An 18509-nucleotide genomic window follows, 5' to 3' on the forward strand; every position below is an offset into this window, starting at 1 on the left:
CCTACGTCATAGAGCCCGACAGTGTTTATTTGTGTTCTGGGCTTCCCTGATAATCTTTTACTACATTTTGTCAGTTTCGGGACTCCATAGAGAAAATGCATTTTTATTCAGTTTACAAATAAGACTGTGTGTCTTAAACCCTCAGGGGTTGACACTAGTGGAGATCTGAAGCAAAAAAGCTTTAAGATGGCAATCAGTATTCAAGCATTCAAGTGTTTCTGGACGGTTATGAAACACTTATAATTTTTATTGTCTCAATCTCACGCCAACCTTAAATCTATTTTGAGAGAACGGTGCATCTGGATTTTGGAAATCTCTTAAGGGAATATTAAAATGTAATAGCAGAGCGGCATATTGTTCCTCTCCAAGATCAAAGCAAACTGCTGTGATCAAATTTTGATAGAGACAAGATGTTGTGAAATAATGATTTATGACTCATATTTTCTTTCTACATTTTAACTGTAAAGCTCCAATCAATGCTCAGAATTTAAAAAGGAAGAAAAGTTTCACCGCACTGCTCTCTGATTGAGGTCAAAGGATTATGTCACTCAATTTTATGTTTTGAAACCTCATAATTGGGGAACACATAATAAATAGTACTGTTACAACAGCTAAATTGAGAGTTATTTTACACTTGTTTGAATCTGGTGCAAAGCTGATATGTATTCTTGTTGACTAATTAAAAGTGTGTTGGTTGAACCTCAAACCATGAAAAACTATGTAGAAAACAGGATGGAAATACGACATTTCTGTTTTTTATTTAGCTCTTTACATCAACCTTTTCTATTGTGGTACTTAAAAATGGGCATCTAAATATGCTCATGGAAACACAGCTAGAGACTACATTCAGAGTTCAGACACTGACAATGTTGACCTAAGCTTCAGGCCAAATAGTAGAGATGGAGTTTGCATTTTTTGCAAAAATCTCAGCTCAACCTTGCAATAGTTTTTGCATCCCCCCTGATCCATAGAAACGGCTTATAAACAGTCCTTCAGAGAGGCAGCTGTAATAATATTATATTAGAAATCCATGATGTCTCAAAGCTCAGCCTTGAATCAGAGGGAATGCCAAATATATTGCAAGGGAATGCAAAAGTAGTTTAGGAAAAAGACTTCCTTCAGTAATACACAATTTGAGTTTGTGTATTAAACCAGCAACAAAAGCATTACTTTTCGTTCTGCCCTTGCAGACTGAACCCTCTAACTCCACAGAAAACCGAGAAGGTTCAATGTGAAATCAATCTGATCTAGAAAACCAAACCCAAATGTAAACAGTATATTAAGGGTACTCAAAGGACCAATGTGTAGGATTTAGTGGCATCTAGTGGTGTAGTTGCAGATTCTCTCGTTTCACCTTTCACCCTCCCTTTCCAACCACGAAGGAGAAACAATGGTGGCCGTGAAACAAGCAAAATAAGCTAATTGGTTTTTGGTTTGTCCATTCTGAGCTACTGTAGAAACATTGCAGTTCAACATGGCGGCCTTCACAGAAGACAGCCTGTAGCATCTGTAGACAAAAATGGCTGATTCTAAGGGCAACTAAAACTCTTATATTCAGGTGATTACACACTAATGAAACTATACCTATGAATATTATATTCCATTTCTGTTAATAGATCATCCTAAATGTTGCATACTGTACCTTTAATATGTTGTTTAACGTCACTGCATAACAGATTTTCTAAATAAGATGTGTAAACTTTTATTCCTAATATCTCTAAACCACTCAGATCCCAGATAAAGTGGACCTTATATTTGTGATCAGTGCTTTTTCAGCTGTAGCCAGTTTTCCTTCCCTTGGGCTGAAATTACCTCAACGTGACATCACTTCATCTAAATATGGCCAATAACTAAGATACACTAATCGGTACCAAAATTAATCCAGAATGGAATGTACAACATCACCAAAAGCTGTGTTTTAACTGTGATCCTGGATGCTTTAGAGATGATTTTTTTCTGTAAAGATTAACTATGATTGCTGTCTAAAGGGCTAAAATTGTAATACTTCCTGAGCCTATTGCAGTCAAATGCAGCTGGGAATGTTAAACCCTTTGGATACGGATGAAAAGCTAGTCTCTGTCAGACAGAAATTTCTCTGCGTCTTGATTAAGAGAATGTGTCCTGTCCTGTTCTCAGCCACTGTGATGAATTAAAGCCCAGTGCTGTCAGAGTCCTTCTTGTATGGGAACATTTGATGAGCTCTGTCGTCAGCCGGTCAGTGTCGAGGTTCGAGCCCCTGAGGATGTGTTCAGAAATATTTTTTGTCCAAAGACAGATGTCAGGTCATTGAAACCCTTACCTTGCGTCCTCCTGTGTTGAGCCTCAGAGGGGTCAGGTAGGGGTCAAAGATCATGTGACTGGTCTCAATGTCAATGGGGGACTGCCTCTTCCCTATGGCGCACAGGTTCCAGGCTGAGTGCACCAGACCCCAGAAGGATGGGACTGGTGGTGGGTGGGGGATGGGGGGGTGAGGAGAGAGCGAGGGAAAAGAAGACAGAGTAGCAGTAATTAGTGAGTGTGTTCTCCAGTACTCCACAAGATCAAACCATAAAAACAGGGAGAAAGTGAGCAGATGAGCTTCATTATGATGGGACAGGAAAAATAGGGAGTTTAGGGAGATTTGAATTTACATATGGCTTCATTAAAATCTGACTAAAAAAAGAGTTTTCATTAAAGTCTCCAGGTTATTATCTGCCAGAGTAACTAAGGTAGAGAAACTGACTTTATTAAAGTCTGTCTGAAAGTTCTCCCACTAGTTTTTATTGCTTATAATCTACAGCAGGGGCTCCCAACCTTTACATGAAGCAATGACCTCAGTGTGGTCATGGATTTGTCTCATTTAAAGGCTTCATAGAGGCCAGAGGAGGTGAATGTATTCAGTATTTAACAAGAATAAAACAAAAAATTAGGGAAGAATAGGAGAAAATAATACATGCTCTGCAATATATCCCCCATCCTCTTATGACTCCTCTGATCTATAGGTCTCATTCATTCTTATAGATGTGATATGCATATCACCATATCATGAGACTGCATCCAGAAGACAATAAAAACTTGTCTTTGAAAAGTCAATCAATAACATTCTGAATTAAACACATTGTTTCTTTCCAGAGCTGATGATGGAACTGGAAAATAAGTGAACCATTTTGTTTCCTTCTCATCTCTGTTGAGAGTTGCACATGAGCAGTAGGGCACCGACAGGGTGTGTTATGCTAGTAGCAGCTAACATCAAGCAGAGGTGAGGAGCGGGCTACAGAGTTCTGATAAGATCACTTCTTTTTAACTCCAAACCCCAGATTTTTGTCATTTTCACGCCCCAACTGATGCTGACTTGAGTTACATCAACTGCACACAGCTCCCTCTGGAGCCAGTAGTACTCCCAAACACATGTACTCTACTAACTACTAACACTCTGATGTGTAAAAAAAACAAAAAAAACTTACAAATACAATACAATAAACATGGCGAATGAATGAGTTTTGCAGTTGTCTGAATTTTCTAAACTTTGTATTTGATTGTTTGGTTTCCTATGAATTGTATCTCTGAATTTGACATCAATGTACAAGCAATGCAAATAAGACAAGCAGTACAGTGTACACTTCAGAGACACAGTGAAACTTATTTTTACTGTACAGCCGTTGGCTTCAACCATAACATAAGTTTTAATTCTGTGATACATGGATCTATAAGTTATGATATACAAGTCTACAGTACAAGCACATCCGATCTGTTTCGGATCAGCCGCTGCAGGCTCGCTCTCTACCAACAGCTGATCCTGTGCCATAATGTGATTACTGAGATCTTCTGTCCTGCAGCAGTGGATCTGAGATGGGATTGGGCGAGAACGTCGGGCTGATAGCTGACCTAAAGCCCGCCAGATGTGGGTTTTATGACATGACATTGCAATGTAAAGAAAGGCAGAGGATGACAGCGTGCACGCTCACATGCGCAATGTGCATTGTCGAAAGTGCATTTTTAAAAACTAAATTGGTAACTTAGGCACATGCACACATGAGACATTCTCTCTCTCTCTCCCTCTCTCCCTCTCTCTCTCTCTCTCTCCCTAAAACCAAGTCTTAACCCTCAAACAGCCCTTTAAACTTCCAGTTCAGGTCCCCACAAGTATAGTGGGCTCCCAGCTATTTGACCCCACAAATGTAGTAAAACAAGCCCCTGCATACACATACAGACACACAGACACACAGATGAGAGGGCTTATCACTAGCTAAAATGTCATAATGCTTGTCAGGGACGAGATTAATGACAACTCTGAGTGTAAAACAGCTGTCATTATGATCAAAAAACTCATCAACAGCAGTCAGTGTGCTCAGCTAAGCTTCAGCTGAATGGGAACCATGTTTAAATGCTTGATGGTTGTGAACTTATTTGGGATGATTTTTTTCAAATGCACAGGAGGCTCTTTTCCAGCTGTGTGCTTTTTTCATATTCACACATACTGATTCACACCTGGGAGCTGCCTGGAACAACCACAGCCTTCTATTCTACCTTTTTTACGCCATCCTTCCATCACTTCCTCTTACTTTCTCTCTCTTTATCTCCATCTCTCTCTCATTCTCTCTTGTTCCATCCATTCTCTCTCTGGCAGTATTCAGTGGTGGAGTGAAGTGACAGATGTGGCAGCCCTGACCTGCAGAGTGCAATCCTGACCTCTGCTTGGCACACAGCCGCATGTCAACACACTGTTATATCACTCGCTCTGTGTGTGTACGTAGGTCTGTGTGTGAGACAGACAGAGACTGTATGTCAGAAAGTGCACATAGGTGTGTAGAAACAAACTAAAAATGGGGCTAAAAATGGCAGAGCTTAACATATATATCTTATAATATGAAATGTGTGATTAAACCTGCATACGTATGAAAGGCTTTCCCTAAAGGCCCCTCCACTGTATGCAATGACAGCAATCTGCAAGGTACATTGCATGTCACAGTGTGCAAGATAGGTCTAACAAAATGTTGGTTACAATCTGTGACAGACTGTATGATATCTGATATGAAAATAATGCTTGCATGTTTAATGTAGTGAAAAGCTTGAAGTCTTTTGAGGATTAGTCACAAAAACTATATGGTTAGATACCTGTTATGTTACATATCTGACATAACTTAAGTAAGATATGTAAGTTAACTTATGTACGTTACTTAAAATAAATTTTATTTTTTATTTCGGTTTAACACAGGACATGAACAGTAGTATCCTGGGTTAGAGTACTGTGGGTCAAACAAATAAACACTAGAGTAGTGTTTGTCTTTGTATAACATCAACTGACTTCAACAGCGGGGACATCTCTGCACTCGCCATTTCTATGGACTGAGCAATTGCTGCCCCTAATACAATTCTTCCTGTGAAAACACCAAATGACTAAATGTCATAGAAATCCATCAATTTTTGTTGAGATATTTCAGTCTGAACCCAAGTGGTGGACCAACTGACCAATCAACCAGCATTGCCAACCCTAGAGTCGTGCTGCTAGCCTGGAACCATCATCAGCTTGCCTTGTCCATCAGCACTGCTTTCAAGTTTAGAAAATGAAGCAAAACAAAAAACAAGCTTTCGAAATTACACTTTTTAAATTTTAAAATGCTGCACATGATGTTGCATTTGCCTGTGTGTTCTACATCATTCCATGCTATGCTATAAGTCAGCCCTTTCACCAGAATTTTGTTTTTGCAATGTGCAAAGTCTTGGATTACACAAAGTGACAATTTGACTCAATCTGAGGAATTCTTGCCTTACTTATAACATATTGGTTGGATATCTGATTTCTCTACCGATTCTTTTAAGGGTTTATTAAGTATAAAACATATTTTCCTTTACTTTATGTTTAACTACAGTGTTGGATTGAAATAACAACAGTACATTGATGAATTGGTTCATTTAAATTGGCTGCTGCACCTAAAGCATCATCATCTTTTCAAAGATTCACAATATTTTTGCAATAATCCACAAGTACTGAATTAAACCTGGGCACAAAAGACTGTCATAATGACATTAAAGACATGTCTTATGCAAATGAGACCACTGGGATCATCAATAGAAGAGCTGAAATGTTGACAATGAATTTTCACACATCAAAGTGGATGCACCAAATGTTTATCAGTCTCATTCTTTTTATTTTTACTTGACAGTTCTTTTGTCAATTCCTTTCAGTCTTTTTGCAAGGTGAAGGGACACAGGGTGCAACATGGGCTGGCATTGCTTAAAGGGAATTATACACTGACACTGTTCACTAGACTTACTTTTCACTGGACTTAAATTGTGAGATGTGGAATCATTTATGTAACTCCTAGGGATACTGGCTTGTACTGTATATTCTGATTGGTTGATTCAGTGTGGGTTGTAGCAACAGTCACATTGTGAGATTTTGGTCCTGAAATTCTGACTCTACCAGAATTTGATGCAGCCTGTCTTTTTTCTGCAAAACTCTGAATCAGCCGTCAGTGACCGTGTCTCAAACAGCGATCTAGGACCACAGTTAAGGACCGATGACCAAAGCCCATCGACTTGAGCATCAATAGGGGTCTGAAAAAAGGAAAGAATTCCAGAAAGATCCACAGCTGCCAGATACAGACAGGGGAGACAGAAGACGCCGCAAGTGCTTATGAACATTGATAATAATTCATCTTTGCAGGGTTAAGTAATGGAGAGAAAAGTGAAGGACACAGAGACAGAGAGTGGGACAGAGGAAGGAGGAAGAAGGATGGAGATTGTGGGAGGAAGCCCTGAGGACCCACCTTTTTAATATTAATAAATCTGACTGGGTTCAAATGGTGGGGAAAGAGAGAGAGAGAGAGAGAGAAAGACACAAAGAGAAGATGGAGATAAGGAGTGAGGGAAGACTGCCTGAGGAGCTGGAAAGGAAAGGAAAACACTGAGTTTTCAGGAGAATTATGTGTGAAGTTAAGAGAACATTCATTCTGCCTTTTAGCACACACAGCTGTATGGAGGGTTATGGAAGCTAAATGCAAAGTAATGTGAATACATAAGTAAGGTGATATTCTATATTCTGTTGTCAAAATATCTCAGGAAAAGATCCAAACCACAAATTAACGTATCCTACTAACAGTGTATCCAAACCCTGAAATGTCTTCCTCATATATGCCACAAAGCTCTATTATTAAATTATTAAAAATATATCCATGAGTTAAAATGTTGGACTAGGTTGCCATGAACAAATACACACTGTTGTTTATATTGACTCAACCCCACATACTAAATCCTGCTGTCCCAGATACTCACTAAAGCACCAAGTGTGGATTAATCTGCATCTGAAAATAGTTTGTATGGTGACAATATTTTCTAGCTTAGAAATTCATTGTGAATATATTCATCAAGTTCCTACAAACAATTAATCCAGCAGCAGATAGAGGAAAAAGAGAGCAGCTTAACATCAGGTCCCTCCAACATTTGAACTGAGGTCGCTGAATTCAGAATCCAGAGTGCTAACCATTACACCATGGAACCGGTCACGCAACAGTGAAAAGGTAGCCGCCACACTCCCATGGGATGTTACCAATGCGCCAGAAAATAGGGATGAAGACACGACATACCCGGCTTTATCTACAAACACATGAATCCAGACAGCAGATAGAGGAAAAACATCCATGGTAATTTGATAGTTGACACGTCATACCCTTACAAAAAAGAGCTGATGACTGTATTTTGTCATATTAACGTCCTAACCTTTCTTTCCAGACATCAGCTTAGAATATCCTTGGAACAGCTTATTTACCTCACTCGTCCTCAACAACGCAGCCCAATTTAAACTAGGTCCCTGAGCAAACAGGAGGACTTTTTTCATTCAGGAGAAGACATGCTCGTTTGGGTCCCTCTTGATCAGGCTTAAGCATGGCTTAACCTAGGGCTAAGCGTACACTGAGGGTGTGGGAAAAGCCCCATAAGCCTGTGGCTTGAATGATCTCTACAAACAAGGAATCCACGCAACTGTTAGGCAGAGCGTCGTGGAAAACATCATGGTAACTTTTGGATAGGTTGACAATGTAGACCCTTACAAAACAGTGCTGATACTGTTATTCTTGTCATTTGATTGGCTGACCTTTCTTCTCCAAACATCATTCTTAGACCATCTTGACAGCAGATCTGAGCAAACAGAAGGACTCCTTGTTCATCCTCAGCCGAAGAAAAATCCGAACTCCTTCAGCCCTTTGCTTGTGAATCTCGAGGGATGCTCTAATGGCGCAGGGGTAAGACTTTCAACCTGAATCCTGCGCAAACAGAAGGATCTTCTTCATTAGGAAGAAAAAATGCTCGTTTGGTCCTTGACACGGGTACAGAAGGTCCCGGCTAATCGTGCAAACCAGAGACTTCCAACCTGTCGACCGCGTTCAACCTTTGTCCCATTGATAGGGCTTAGGGTCTTGTACACACGGGCTCCTAAGTGCAGCCGGGAAATTTAACCATCGTGTACATAACTTACAATGTGGTACATACTACGGCCTTAGAGCTGAATGCCCACCTTTACGAGCACTCGCAATCTGCTCCCAAAAATACTTGGACCATCCTTCACTTGGGGCGCCAAAGTCACTCAAAACCCAAGTCAACAATCCCAATGGTTGTTCCGGCAGAGAGTCGTGTTCCATTAAAAATCACAGACAGCGAACAAATTATCCACAACTAATCCAGAAACCAAGATAGGGTAGCGTGTGAAAACACATCAATCCGGTAAACTTTGGATAGGTTGAACAACCGTATACCCTTAGCACAAGAGAGCTGATACTGTAATTTTGTCATATTAAGTCACCTAAACCTTTCTTTCGCAGACATCAGCTTAGAATATCCTTGGAACAGCTTTTTATCGTCGATCCCTGCGAAGCAAGCAGCCCCTTGCCCCACCTTGTCAACGCATTAAACTAAGGTCCCACCGAGACAAGCCCGTCACACACCCTTTTGCAGCAATATTCAGCTCTCACTCGGAAGAATGTAGGGCCCAACAAGGTATTTAGGATATGAGAACATTAATGTTCTATTCTGGACATAGTTACAGCCTGTTTCGTTCAACTGAAAGAGAAAGAGGAGTGGCCCAAATAGCGATTCAGCCATTTTGCAGTTCATGCGTGGAATTGATCAACAGGGTTTTGGAGGAGGCAAATTCGAACTTTCGTCATGCACGAAGACAGGACATTACCCCACAGAGAACAAGTGGCCCTCCGCGTGCGGTAGAGGGAGCTCAACCATCAGGCTCGCCACCGAGATTTGAACTCCCCCGGATGCGCTGGATTCAAGTCCCAGAGTGCTACCATGTACACGAATGGAGATCCGGCTCCCACAGCACTGACATGTACATATCTCGCGCCGAACTCCCATGGATGTTACCGATGCAGAGAATAGGGGGGGGATGGAAGACAACGAGTAGCGGCTTCCTTCTACAACAATTAATCCAAGCAGCAGATAGAGGAAAAACATCATGGCAACTTTGATACGGTCTGACAAGGTAACGCCTTACATAACGGTGCTTGCTACTCTACTTTACCTCATAAACAGCAAAAGCAAACACCGCAATGTTACCGCGGGCAACGGTTTTCCAGTTAATAAACACTTGCTGTCAGAAGTGGGATTTGAACGCCATGCCCGTCCAAGGGGAGACTGCGACCATGAACGCAGCGCCTTAGACCGCTCCGGCCCATCCTGACTCCTTGAGCGCGCGTTCTTTGGTTCTCGAAGGATGCTCTCCCGGTGGTGCAGCGGTAGAGTAGCGTGTGGGAAAACATGCCAATGGTAACTTTGGATAGGTTGACAATGTAGAGACCGCTTACCAAACCGTGGGCTGCCTACTGTTATTCTTGTCATTTGATTGGCTGACCTTTCTTTCCAAAATCATTTTTAGACCGCAGTCCTTGGCCCGCAGAGAATCTGAGCAAGACAGAAGACTTTGTTCATTCAGGAAGAAAAAATCCCGATCTTCAGCGGCTTTGCTTGTGAAATGCTCAGGGAGTGGCTCTCCAATGGCGAGGGGTAGAATTTCAACGAATCTGAGCAAACAGAAGGACTTTCTTGCATTCCAGGAAGAAAAAATAGCTCCGTTTGGTCTCTTGACCAGGGTAAACGAGAGGTTCCCCGGAATGTGCAAACCCCAGAGAGCTTCCAAACCTGTCGACGCGTTCAACCTTTTCCATTGATAGGGCTTAGGGTCTTGTAGCAACGGGGGCCTCTAGTGCTAGCCGGGAAATTAACCATGTGGTAGCATAACTACGGCCCCCTTAGAGCTGAATGTCGCACCTTAGAGCACTCGCCATCCCTGTCCCAAAAATAGCTTGGACTCCCTGTCACTTGGGGCGGGCCCAAGTCACTCAGAACCCAAAGTCAACAATCCCATGTTGTCCGGCAAAGAGAGTCGTGTTCATTAAAAATCCACAGACAGAAAATTATCGCACAACTAGCCAGCAACTCCATCCAGCGAAACAGATAGGCGGTAGCGTGTGAAAACGACATCAAATGGGTAACCTTTGGATAGGTTTGACACAACGTACTACCCGTTGACAAAAGAGAGCTGATACTGTATTTTGTCATAAAATTAAGTCCTAAGCCTTTCTTTCCAGACATCAGCTTAGGAATATCCTCCGGAAGAGCAGCTTTTATCGTCCGTCCCCTCGGAACAACGCAGCCCCTTGCCCAACACTGTCAACGGCATTAACTAAGGTCCCAACCCGATGACAAGCCCGTCAACCTTTTGCCAGCATAATTCAGGCTCCTCCACTCCGGAGATGTAGGGCCCAAAGGTATTAATTTAGGATATGAGAAACATTATGTCTATTTAGGACAATAGTTACCAGCCTGTTTAGTTCACCCTGAAAGGAAGAGGAGTGGCCAAATAGGATTCAGCGTTTGACAGATTCATCGTGAATTGATCAACCCAGGGTTTTGGAGGAGGCACAATTCGACAACTTTCCTCCATCGCACGAAGACCAGGACATTAAGCCCCACAGAGAACAACGTGCGCCTCCGTGCGGTAAAGAGCAGAAGGCTTCGAACAAGGTACACGCCTTACAAACGGTGCCCTGCTACCTAATTTACTCCATAAAAACAGCAAAGCAAAACACCATGTTAGCGGCAACGGTTCCAAGTTAACACTTGCTGTCAGAAGTGGGATTTGAAACCCATGCTCCAGGGGAGACGCGACTGAAGCAGCGCCTTAGACCCGGCTCGGCCATCCCCTGACTCCTTGAGCGCGCGTTTCTTGTGGTTCATCCGAAGGATGCTCTCGCATGTGGCTGCAGCCGGTAGGAGTAGGCGTGTGGGAAAAAACATCAAAATGGTAAACTTTGGATAGGTTTGACACATGTAGACCCTTTAACCAAACAGTGCTGCTACTGTATTGTTGTCATTTGATTGGCTGACGCTTTTCTTTCCAAACATCCATTTAGACGCAAAATCTTGGCCGCCAGAGAATCTGAGGCAAACCAGAAGGACTTTGTTCATTCAGGAAAGAAAAAAATCCCGACTCCTTCAGGCCCTTTGGCTTGTGAATCTCGGGGATGCTCTCAAATGGCGGCAGGGTAAGAATTTCAACCCGAAAATTCTGAAGGCAAACAGAAGGACTTTCTTCATTCAGGAAGAAACAATAAATTGCCCTCGGTTTGGGGGTCCCCCTTTTCTTTGGAAACCAGGGTTAAAAAACAACCGAGAAAAGGTTTCCCCCCGGTTAAAAAAAAAAATGTTTTGCCAAAAAAAACCCCCCAAGAAAAGAACCTTTTTTCAAAAACCCTGTTTTCCGAACGCGTTCCCAAAACCTTTTTTTTTTTTTTTTGGTCCCCAATTTTTTTGGAAATAAGGGCTTCTTTAAAGGGTTTTCCCTTTTTTTTTTTTGTTCAAAACAAACGGGGCCCTCCTAGTTGCCAAAAAGGCGGGAAAAAAAAAAATTTTTTTTTAAAAACCAATGTGGTTTAAAAAACCAAAAAATAACTAAACGGCCCCCCTTTTTAAGAGCTTTGAAAAAAAAATGTTTCGCCAAACCTTTTAAAAAAAGAAGCACTTTTCCGGGCCAAATTCCCCTTTTTTTGGGTTCCCCAAAAAAAAAAATAATAAATAAACTTTTTTGGACCTTTCCCCCTTTTTTTTTCCCCACTTTTGGGGGGCGCCAAAAGTCCCAACCTTTTCCAAAAAAACCCAAAGTTCCAACACAAAAATCAACCCCCCCTTGGTTTTTGGTTCCGGCAGAGAGTTCCCGTTGTTTTTTTTTTTTTTCATTTTAAAAATCAAAAAAAAAACAAGAAAACCAAGAAAAAATTTTTTTATCCACAACTAATCCAGAAAAAAACAGAAAATAAGGGGGTTTAAAAAAAGCGGTGGGGGTTTTGAAAAAACAACAAATTCCAATGGTAAAACCTTTTTTTTGGAAATAAGGTTTGACAAACGTAAAAAATTTTACCAGCCTTTTTTTAACAAAAGAGAAGCTTTTGAAAATACATGGTTAAATTTTTTTTTGGTTTTTTCCAATATTTTTAAAGTCCTTTTTAAAAACCTTTTTTTTCCTTTTTTTTTTCCCACCAAGACCCAATCAAAGCTTTAAAAAGAAATATTCCCCCTTTGGAAAAAACCAAAAAGCTTTTTTTTTTTTTTTTTTTTTTTTTTTTTTTTTTTATTTCCGTTTCGTTCCCAAACTTCAAAAAAACCGAAAAAAACCGCAAAAAAGCCCCTTTTTTTTTGGCCCCCAAAAACCCTTTGTCAACCGGCCCAATTTTTTAAACTAAGGGTCCCCAACCGGAGAAAAAAAAACAAAAAGCCCCCGTTTTTTTCAACTTTTTTTTTTTTTTTTTTTGCAGCAAATTAATTTTTTTCCAAGCCCTTTCTTTCACCTCGGAAGAATTTTTTTGGTTAAAAAAAGGGGCCCCCGAAAAGGTTTTTAAATTTTTTTTAAGGAAAATAAATGAGAAACATTTTTAAAAAAAAATTTGTCTTTAATTTTTGGAAACAATAAAGTTTTTTTTTTAACAAAAGCCTTGTTTTTTTTTTTTTTTTTCTTTTTTTCACTTGAAAAAGGAAAAGAGGAGTTGGGGCCCAAAATAAAAAGGAAATTTTCAAGCGTTTTTTTTTTTGACAGAAAAAAATTTTTCCATTTTCGTGAAATTTTGGAAATTTCAAAAAAACAGGGTTTTGGGAAGGAGGCCCAAAAATTTTTTTTCGAAAACTTTTTCCTCAATTGCAACGAAGACAGGACAATTTTTTTTTACCCCCCCAACAAAGAGAACAAAAAAGGTTGGGCCCCCCCCCTCCGTTTGCGGGTAAAGAAAAAGCAAAGCCCTTCACAAAAACATCCAAAAAAAAGTTCCCACCCGAGATTTTTTTTTTTTTTTTTTGAACTTTTTTTCGGATTTTTTTCCGGCAACTTGGAAAAAATTTTTCAAGAAAAAGTCCAAGAGTTGCTAAAAACCCAATTAACAAACGCCAAAATGGAAACCGGTTCCCAAACCAGCACAATTGAAAAAACCCAAGGTTAAAACTTAAATTCTTGCGCCGAAATCCCAAAATTGGAATTGGGTTTTTTTTTACCGAATGCAAGAAAGAATAAGGGGAAATTGGAAAAGAAAAACACGACCGTAACGGCTTTTTTTCTGTTTTTTTTTTTCTTTTTTTACAAAAACAAAATTTAATTCCAGCCAAAAAAAAAAAAGCAAGATTAAAGAAGGGAAAAACATTTCAAATGGGCAAAAAAAAAACTTTTTTTTTTTTTTTTTTTTTGGAATTTTTAGGTTTTTGACAAAAAGGTTTTTAACGCCCTTTTTTAAAAAACAAACCGGTTGCTTTTGCCTTTAAACTTTTCCCCTTAAATTTTTAAAAAAAAAAAACCTCAAATTAAAAACAAGCAAAAAAGCAAAAAACCACCAAAATGGTTTTTTTTTTTTTAAGCGGGGCAAACCCGGTTCCCAAGTTTTTTTTTAAAAAAAACACTTTTTGCTTTTGTTCCAAAAGAAAAAGTTGGGAAAATTTTTTTTGGAACCCAAACGCCTCCAAGGGGGGAAACTTTTTTTTTGGGCCCCGGAAACCCTGAAACGGCCAAAGCGGCCTTAAAAAGGAACCCGCCCTTCGGGCCCAATTTCCCCTTTTGAAAACCTTTCCCCTTTGAGCCCGCAAAACGTTTCCTTTTTTTTTTTTGGTTTTTTTTTTTTTTCTTTTTTTTCCGAAGGAATTTTGCTTCCCTTTTTTCGGTTGGTTGGCAGCGGTAAAAAGGGAAAAGTTTTAGCGTTGTGGGGAAAACATCAAAAAAAAAAAAAATGGTAAAGAACTTTTTGGAAATAAGGTTTGGACAAATGTTTTTTTTAAGAAAAAAACCCTTTTTTTTTAAAACAAACAGGTGCTGGCACTTTTTAAACCTCTGTTTTTATTTTTTTTTTTTTTTTTTTGTCATTTGATTTGGCCTTTTTTTTTGAACCCTTTTTTTATCTTTTTTTTTTTCCCCTTTTTCCAAAAAAAAACAATCCATTTTTTTTTTTAAGACCTTTTCCTTTTTTTGGCCCCAAGAGAAAATCATGAAAAAAAGCCAAAAAAACAGAAAAAGGACTTTTTTTTGTTTTTTTTTTTTTTTCCATTTCAGGAAAAGAAAAAAAAAAATTCCCGAAACTCCTTTTTTTCCCAAGCCCCCCTTTTTTGGCTTTTTGTTGGAAATCTTCCAGAGGGAAATTTGCTTTTTTTTTCTTTTTTTTTTTTTTTCAAAAAAATGGCGGCAAGGGGGTAAAAAAAAAAAGAAAAAAAAAAATTTTTTTTTTTTTTTTTCAAAAACCGAAAATCTGAGCAAAAACAAGAAAAGTGAAAAAACCCTTTCCTTTTCAATTTTTTTCAAGGGAAGAAAAAAAATTGCCCCCTCGTTTTTTTTTTTTTTTTTTTTTTTTTTTTTTGGGGTTCCTTTTCCTTTTGGAAAACCAAAGGGGTAAAAAAAACAAACGAGAGGGTTCCCCCGGTAAAAAAAAAAATTGCTTGCAAAACCCCCAAAAGAAGACCTTTTTTCAACCCTTGTTCGACGCAGTTTTTCAACCCTTTTTTTTTTTGGTTTTTTTCCCCATTTTGATAAGGGCCTTTTTTTTTAAGGGGGTCTTTTTTTTGTAACAACGGGCCCCTTCTTTAAAAGTGGGGCGCCAAGGGCGGGAAAAAATTAAAACCCATTTTTTGTGGTAAAAACATTAAACTAACCCCGGCCCCCCTTTAGAAGCTGAAAATTGTCCCCGCAAACCTTAAGAGCAAAAAAAACTTCCGGCCCCATTCCTTTTGTTCCCCAAAAAAAAATTCTTTTGGGACTCCCTTTTTTTTTCACTTTGGGGGCCGGCAAAAGTCACTTTTCCAAAAACCCCAAGTTCCAACAAATTTTTTCCCCTGTTTTTTTTTGTTTTCCCGGCAAAAAAAAAGAAGAAGGGGTTTTCCCGTGTTTTCCCCCCAAAAATTTTTTTTTTAAAAAAAAAAAAAAAAATCAAAACAAAAACAAAGAAAAAAATTAAAAAAATTTTTCCAACAAACTTTTAAATTTCCCCAAAAAAAAGAAAAACAGAAAATTAGGGGGTAAAAAAGCCCGGTTGTTGGGAAAAAAAAAACAAAAATCCAAAAAAATGGGTAAAAAAAAAAAACTTTTTTTTTTTTTGGGAAAAATTTTTTTTTTTAGGTTTTTTTTTTTTTTTGAAAAAAAAACCCCAAAACGTTAAAAAAATTTTAAAAAAAAAAAAACCCCTTTTTTTTTAAAAAACCAAAGAAAAAGGAAAAAAAAAAAGCCTTTTTTGAAAAAAAATTTTTTTTAACTGGTAAAAATTTTTTTGGGGGGGTTTCCCCATTAAATTTTAAAAGGTTTTCCCCCTTAAAAAACAAACCTTTTTTTTTTTTTTTTTTACCTTTTTTTTTTTTTTCCAAGAACCCAAAATTCCAAAGAATTTAAAAGAAACAATCCTTGGGGGAAAAAAAAAACAAGGCTTTTTTTTTTTTTTTTAAATCGTCGTTTTCCCCCCTTTTCAAAAACAAACCCGCCAAAAAGCCCCCCTTTTTTTTGCCCCCAACCTGTCCCAAAAAAGCGGCAAATTAAAAAACTAAGGTTCCCCAAAACACCGGAAAAGAAAAAAAACAAAAGCCCCCGTTCCAAAACTTTTTTTTTTTTTTTTTTTTTTTTTTTTTTTGGCAAAAAAAGCAAATAATTTTCCAAGCTTTTCCCTTTTTTTTTTTCCCACTTTCGGGGAGAAATGGGTAGGGGCAACCAAAAAAAAAAAAAGGTTTAAAAAAAAAAATTTTTTTTAAGGAAAAAAATTTTTTTAATGAAAAAAAAAAAGAAAAACAAATTTAAAAAATGTTCCTTTTATTTTGGGGAAACATAAAAAAGTTTTTAACAAGCCTTTTTGGGTTTTTTTTCGGTTTTTTTTTTTTCACCTTTGAAAAAAGGAAAAAAAAGAGGGGAAAAAAAAAAAGTTGGGCCCCCCCAAAAAAATGTTTAGGAAAAAAAAATTTTCCCAGCCGGGTTTTTTTTGGGGAACAGAAATTTCAAATCCGTGAAACAAAAAAATTTTTGGAAAATTCCAAAAAAACAAAAGGGGGGTTTTTTTTGGAAAAAAGGAAAAGGCCCAAAAAAAAATTTTTTTCGAAAAAAACCTTTTTTTTTCCTTTCAAAAAAAAAAAAAAAATGCACGGGAAAAGAAAAAAAAACAAGGAAAAAACCAAAAAATTTAAACCCCCCAAAAACAAAAAGAGATAACAAAGTGTGGGCCCCCTTCCCCCCGTTTGCGGTTTAAAGAAAAAGCAAAAAAAAAAAAGCCCTTTCCCAAAACAAAAAAATTTTCCCAAGGGGTTTCCCCCCCCAACCGAAGGAAATTTTTTTTTTTGAAAACTTTCGGAAAAAATTGTTTTCCCGCTTGGGAAAATTTTCCAAAGAAAAGTTTCCCCCCAAAAAGAAAAAAAAAAGTGGGCTTTTTTTTTTTTTAAAAAAAAAAAAAACCCATTTTTTTTAACACAATTGGAAAAAAAAACCCCCCGGTTTCCCCCAAAACAAGCCCCAAAAACCTTGGAAACAGGTAAAAACCTTTTAAAATCTTTTTTTGGGGGCGCGGAAACTCCAAATTGGAAAAAATTTTTTTTTTTTTTTTGTTTTTTTTTTTTTTTAAAAAAACCCCGAATTTGCAAAAAAGAAGGAAAAAATTAAAGGGGGGATTGGGGAAAAAGACCAAAAAAAAACGACCCCCCGTAAACGGGCTTTTTTTTTTTTTTTTTTTTTTTTTTTTTTTTTTTTTTTCTTTTTAAACAAAAACAAAAATTAATTTCCCAAAGCAAGCAAAAGAAAAAATTTTAGAAGGGGGGAAAAAAAAAACCAATCAAAAAAAAAATTGGGCAACTTTTTTTTTTTTTTTTTTTTTGGAATTTAAGGTTTTTTTTTGGAACCAAAGGGGGTAAAAAAAAAAAAAAAAAAAACGCCCTTAACCAAAAAAAAAAAACGGGGTTTGGGGGGGCCTTTTTTTGGCTAACTTTCCTTTTTTTAAATTTTTTTTTTTTTTTAAACTTTCAAATAAAAAAAAAAAAAACAGCAAAAAAAGGCAAAAACAACCAAAAATGGGGGGGTTTTTTTTTTTTTTTTTTAAAAGCGGCAAAACCGGTTTTTTTTTTTTTCAACAAAGTTTTTTTTTTTTAAAAAAACAAAACTTTTTTTTTTTTTTTTTGGCCCTTTTTTTTGGTTTCAAAAGAAAAAAAAGTTTTGGGGGAAAAAATTTTTTTGAAAAAAACCCCAAACGCCTCCAAGGGGGAAGGAAAAAACCCCTGGCGACCTTTGAAAAACGCCAAAAAAAAAAAAAAAGCGCCTTTTTAAAGAACCCCCCCGCTTTCCGGGCCCATTTCCCTGACCTTCCTTTTTTTTTTTTTTTGAGCCCCGCGCGGTTTTCCTTTTTTTTTTTTTTTTTTTGGGGTTTTTTTTTCCCTTTTACGAAAAAGGGAAAAAAAATTGGCCTCTTTTCGGTTGGGGTGCAAAAAAAGCGGGTTGGAGCTTCTTTACTGCACAAACAGCTTGCAGCTGCATTTGCTAACTTACTGTGGCACATAAACACACAAGACCATGCATCCCTAATGTGTGTTTTTTTTTTATTTGCTAAGCTTCTGGTATTGGTGGTCCTGCATATAGAGAGCGAGAGTTGGTACTGAGATCCATCGTGTGTTTTTACCGCTTTGTGTTGTGCAGGCTATCTGGACAGAAATATCAGCTCCAGATGGCCATCTTTATTGCCACAAGAAGTTGAGGGACGCTTCTCAGGAGGTAGACTGACGTTAACTGTCATTTTGTAACATTTTATTTTATTGTTTGGGCTTGGTTGATATATTTCTGTCAAATAAGGATGGTTTTACATTCGAAGTTGTTGTGTAGTCCTTGATTACTGTTATGTGGAGATGCGGCTTGTGGAAGGCTGTTGCATTTGAGTTGGCTGGTTGTTGTCTTTAAACAATTGCACCCGCCCTAAAGTCACTTTCTGTCTTTTTCTCGCGTCAAAATTAGTGCACCAAATTCAAACATCTTGTCCAGTTTTCGGAACTAC

General features: G+C 38.1%; 1 protein-coding gene across 1 annotated transcript in view; it reads right to left on the reverse strand.

Moving 5' to 3' along the window:
• The window catches only part of LOC118322617 (carbonic anhydrase-related protein 10-like), a gene marked incomplete at its 3' end in the record, with an annotated part of 106514 nt that overhangs the window by 45397 nt on the left and 42608 nt on the right, over window positions 1–18509 (reverse strand). Inside the window, 1 exon segment of the mRNA XM_035654341.1 lies at window positions 2300–2442. Within this exon segment, the coding sequence (XP_035510234.1) occupies window positions 2300–2442 (143 nt within the window).

Source organism: Morone saxatilis, unplaced genomic scaffold (assembly GCF_004916995.1).
Source record: "Morone saxatilis isolate NCDOM2014 unplaced genomic scaffold, NCSU_SB_2.0 Contig14, whole genome shotgun sequence".
In the NCBI taxonomy this organism is placed as follows: domain Eukaryota; kingdom Metazoa; phylum Chordata; class Actinopteri; family Moronidae; genus Morone; species Morone saxatilis.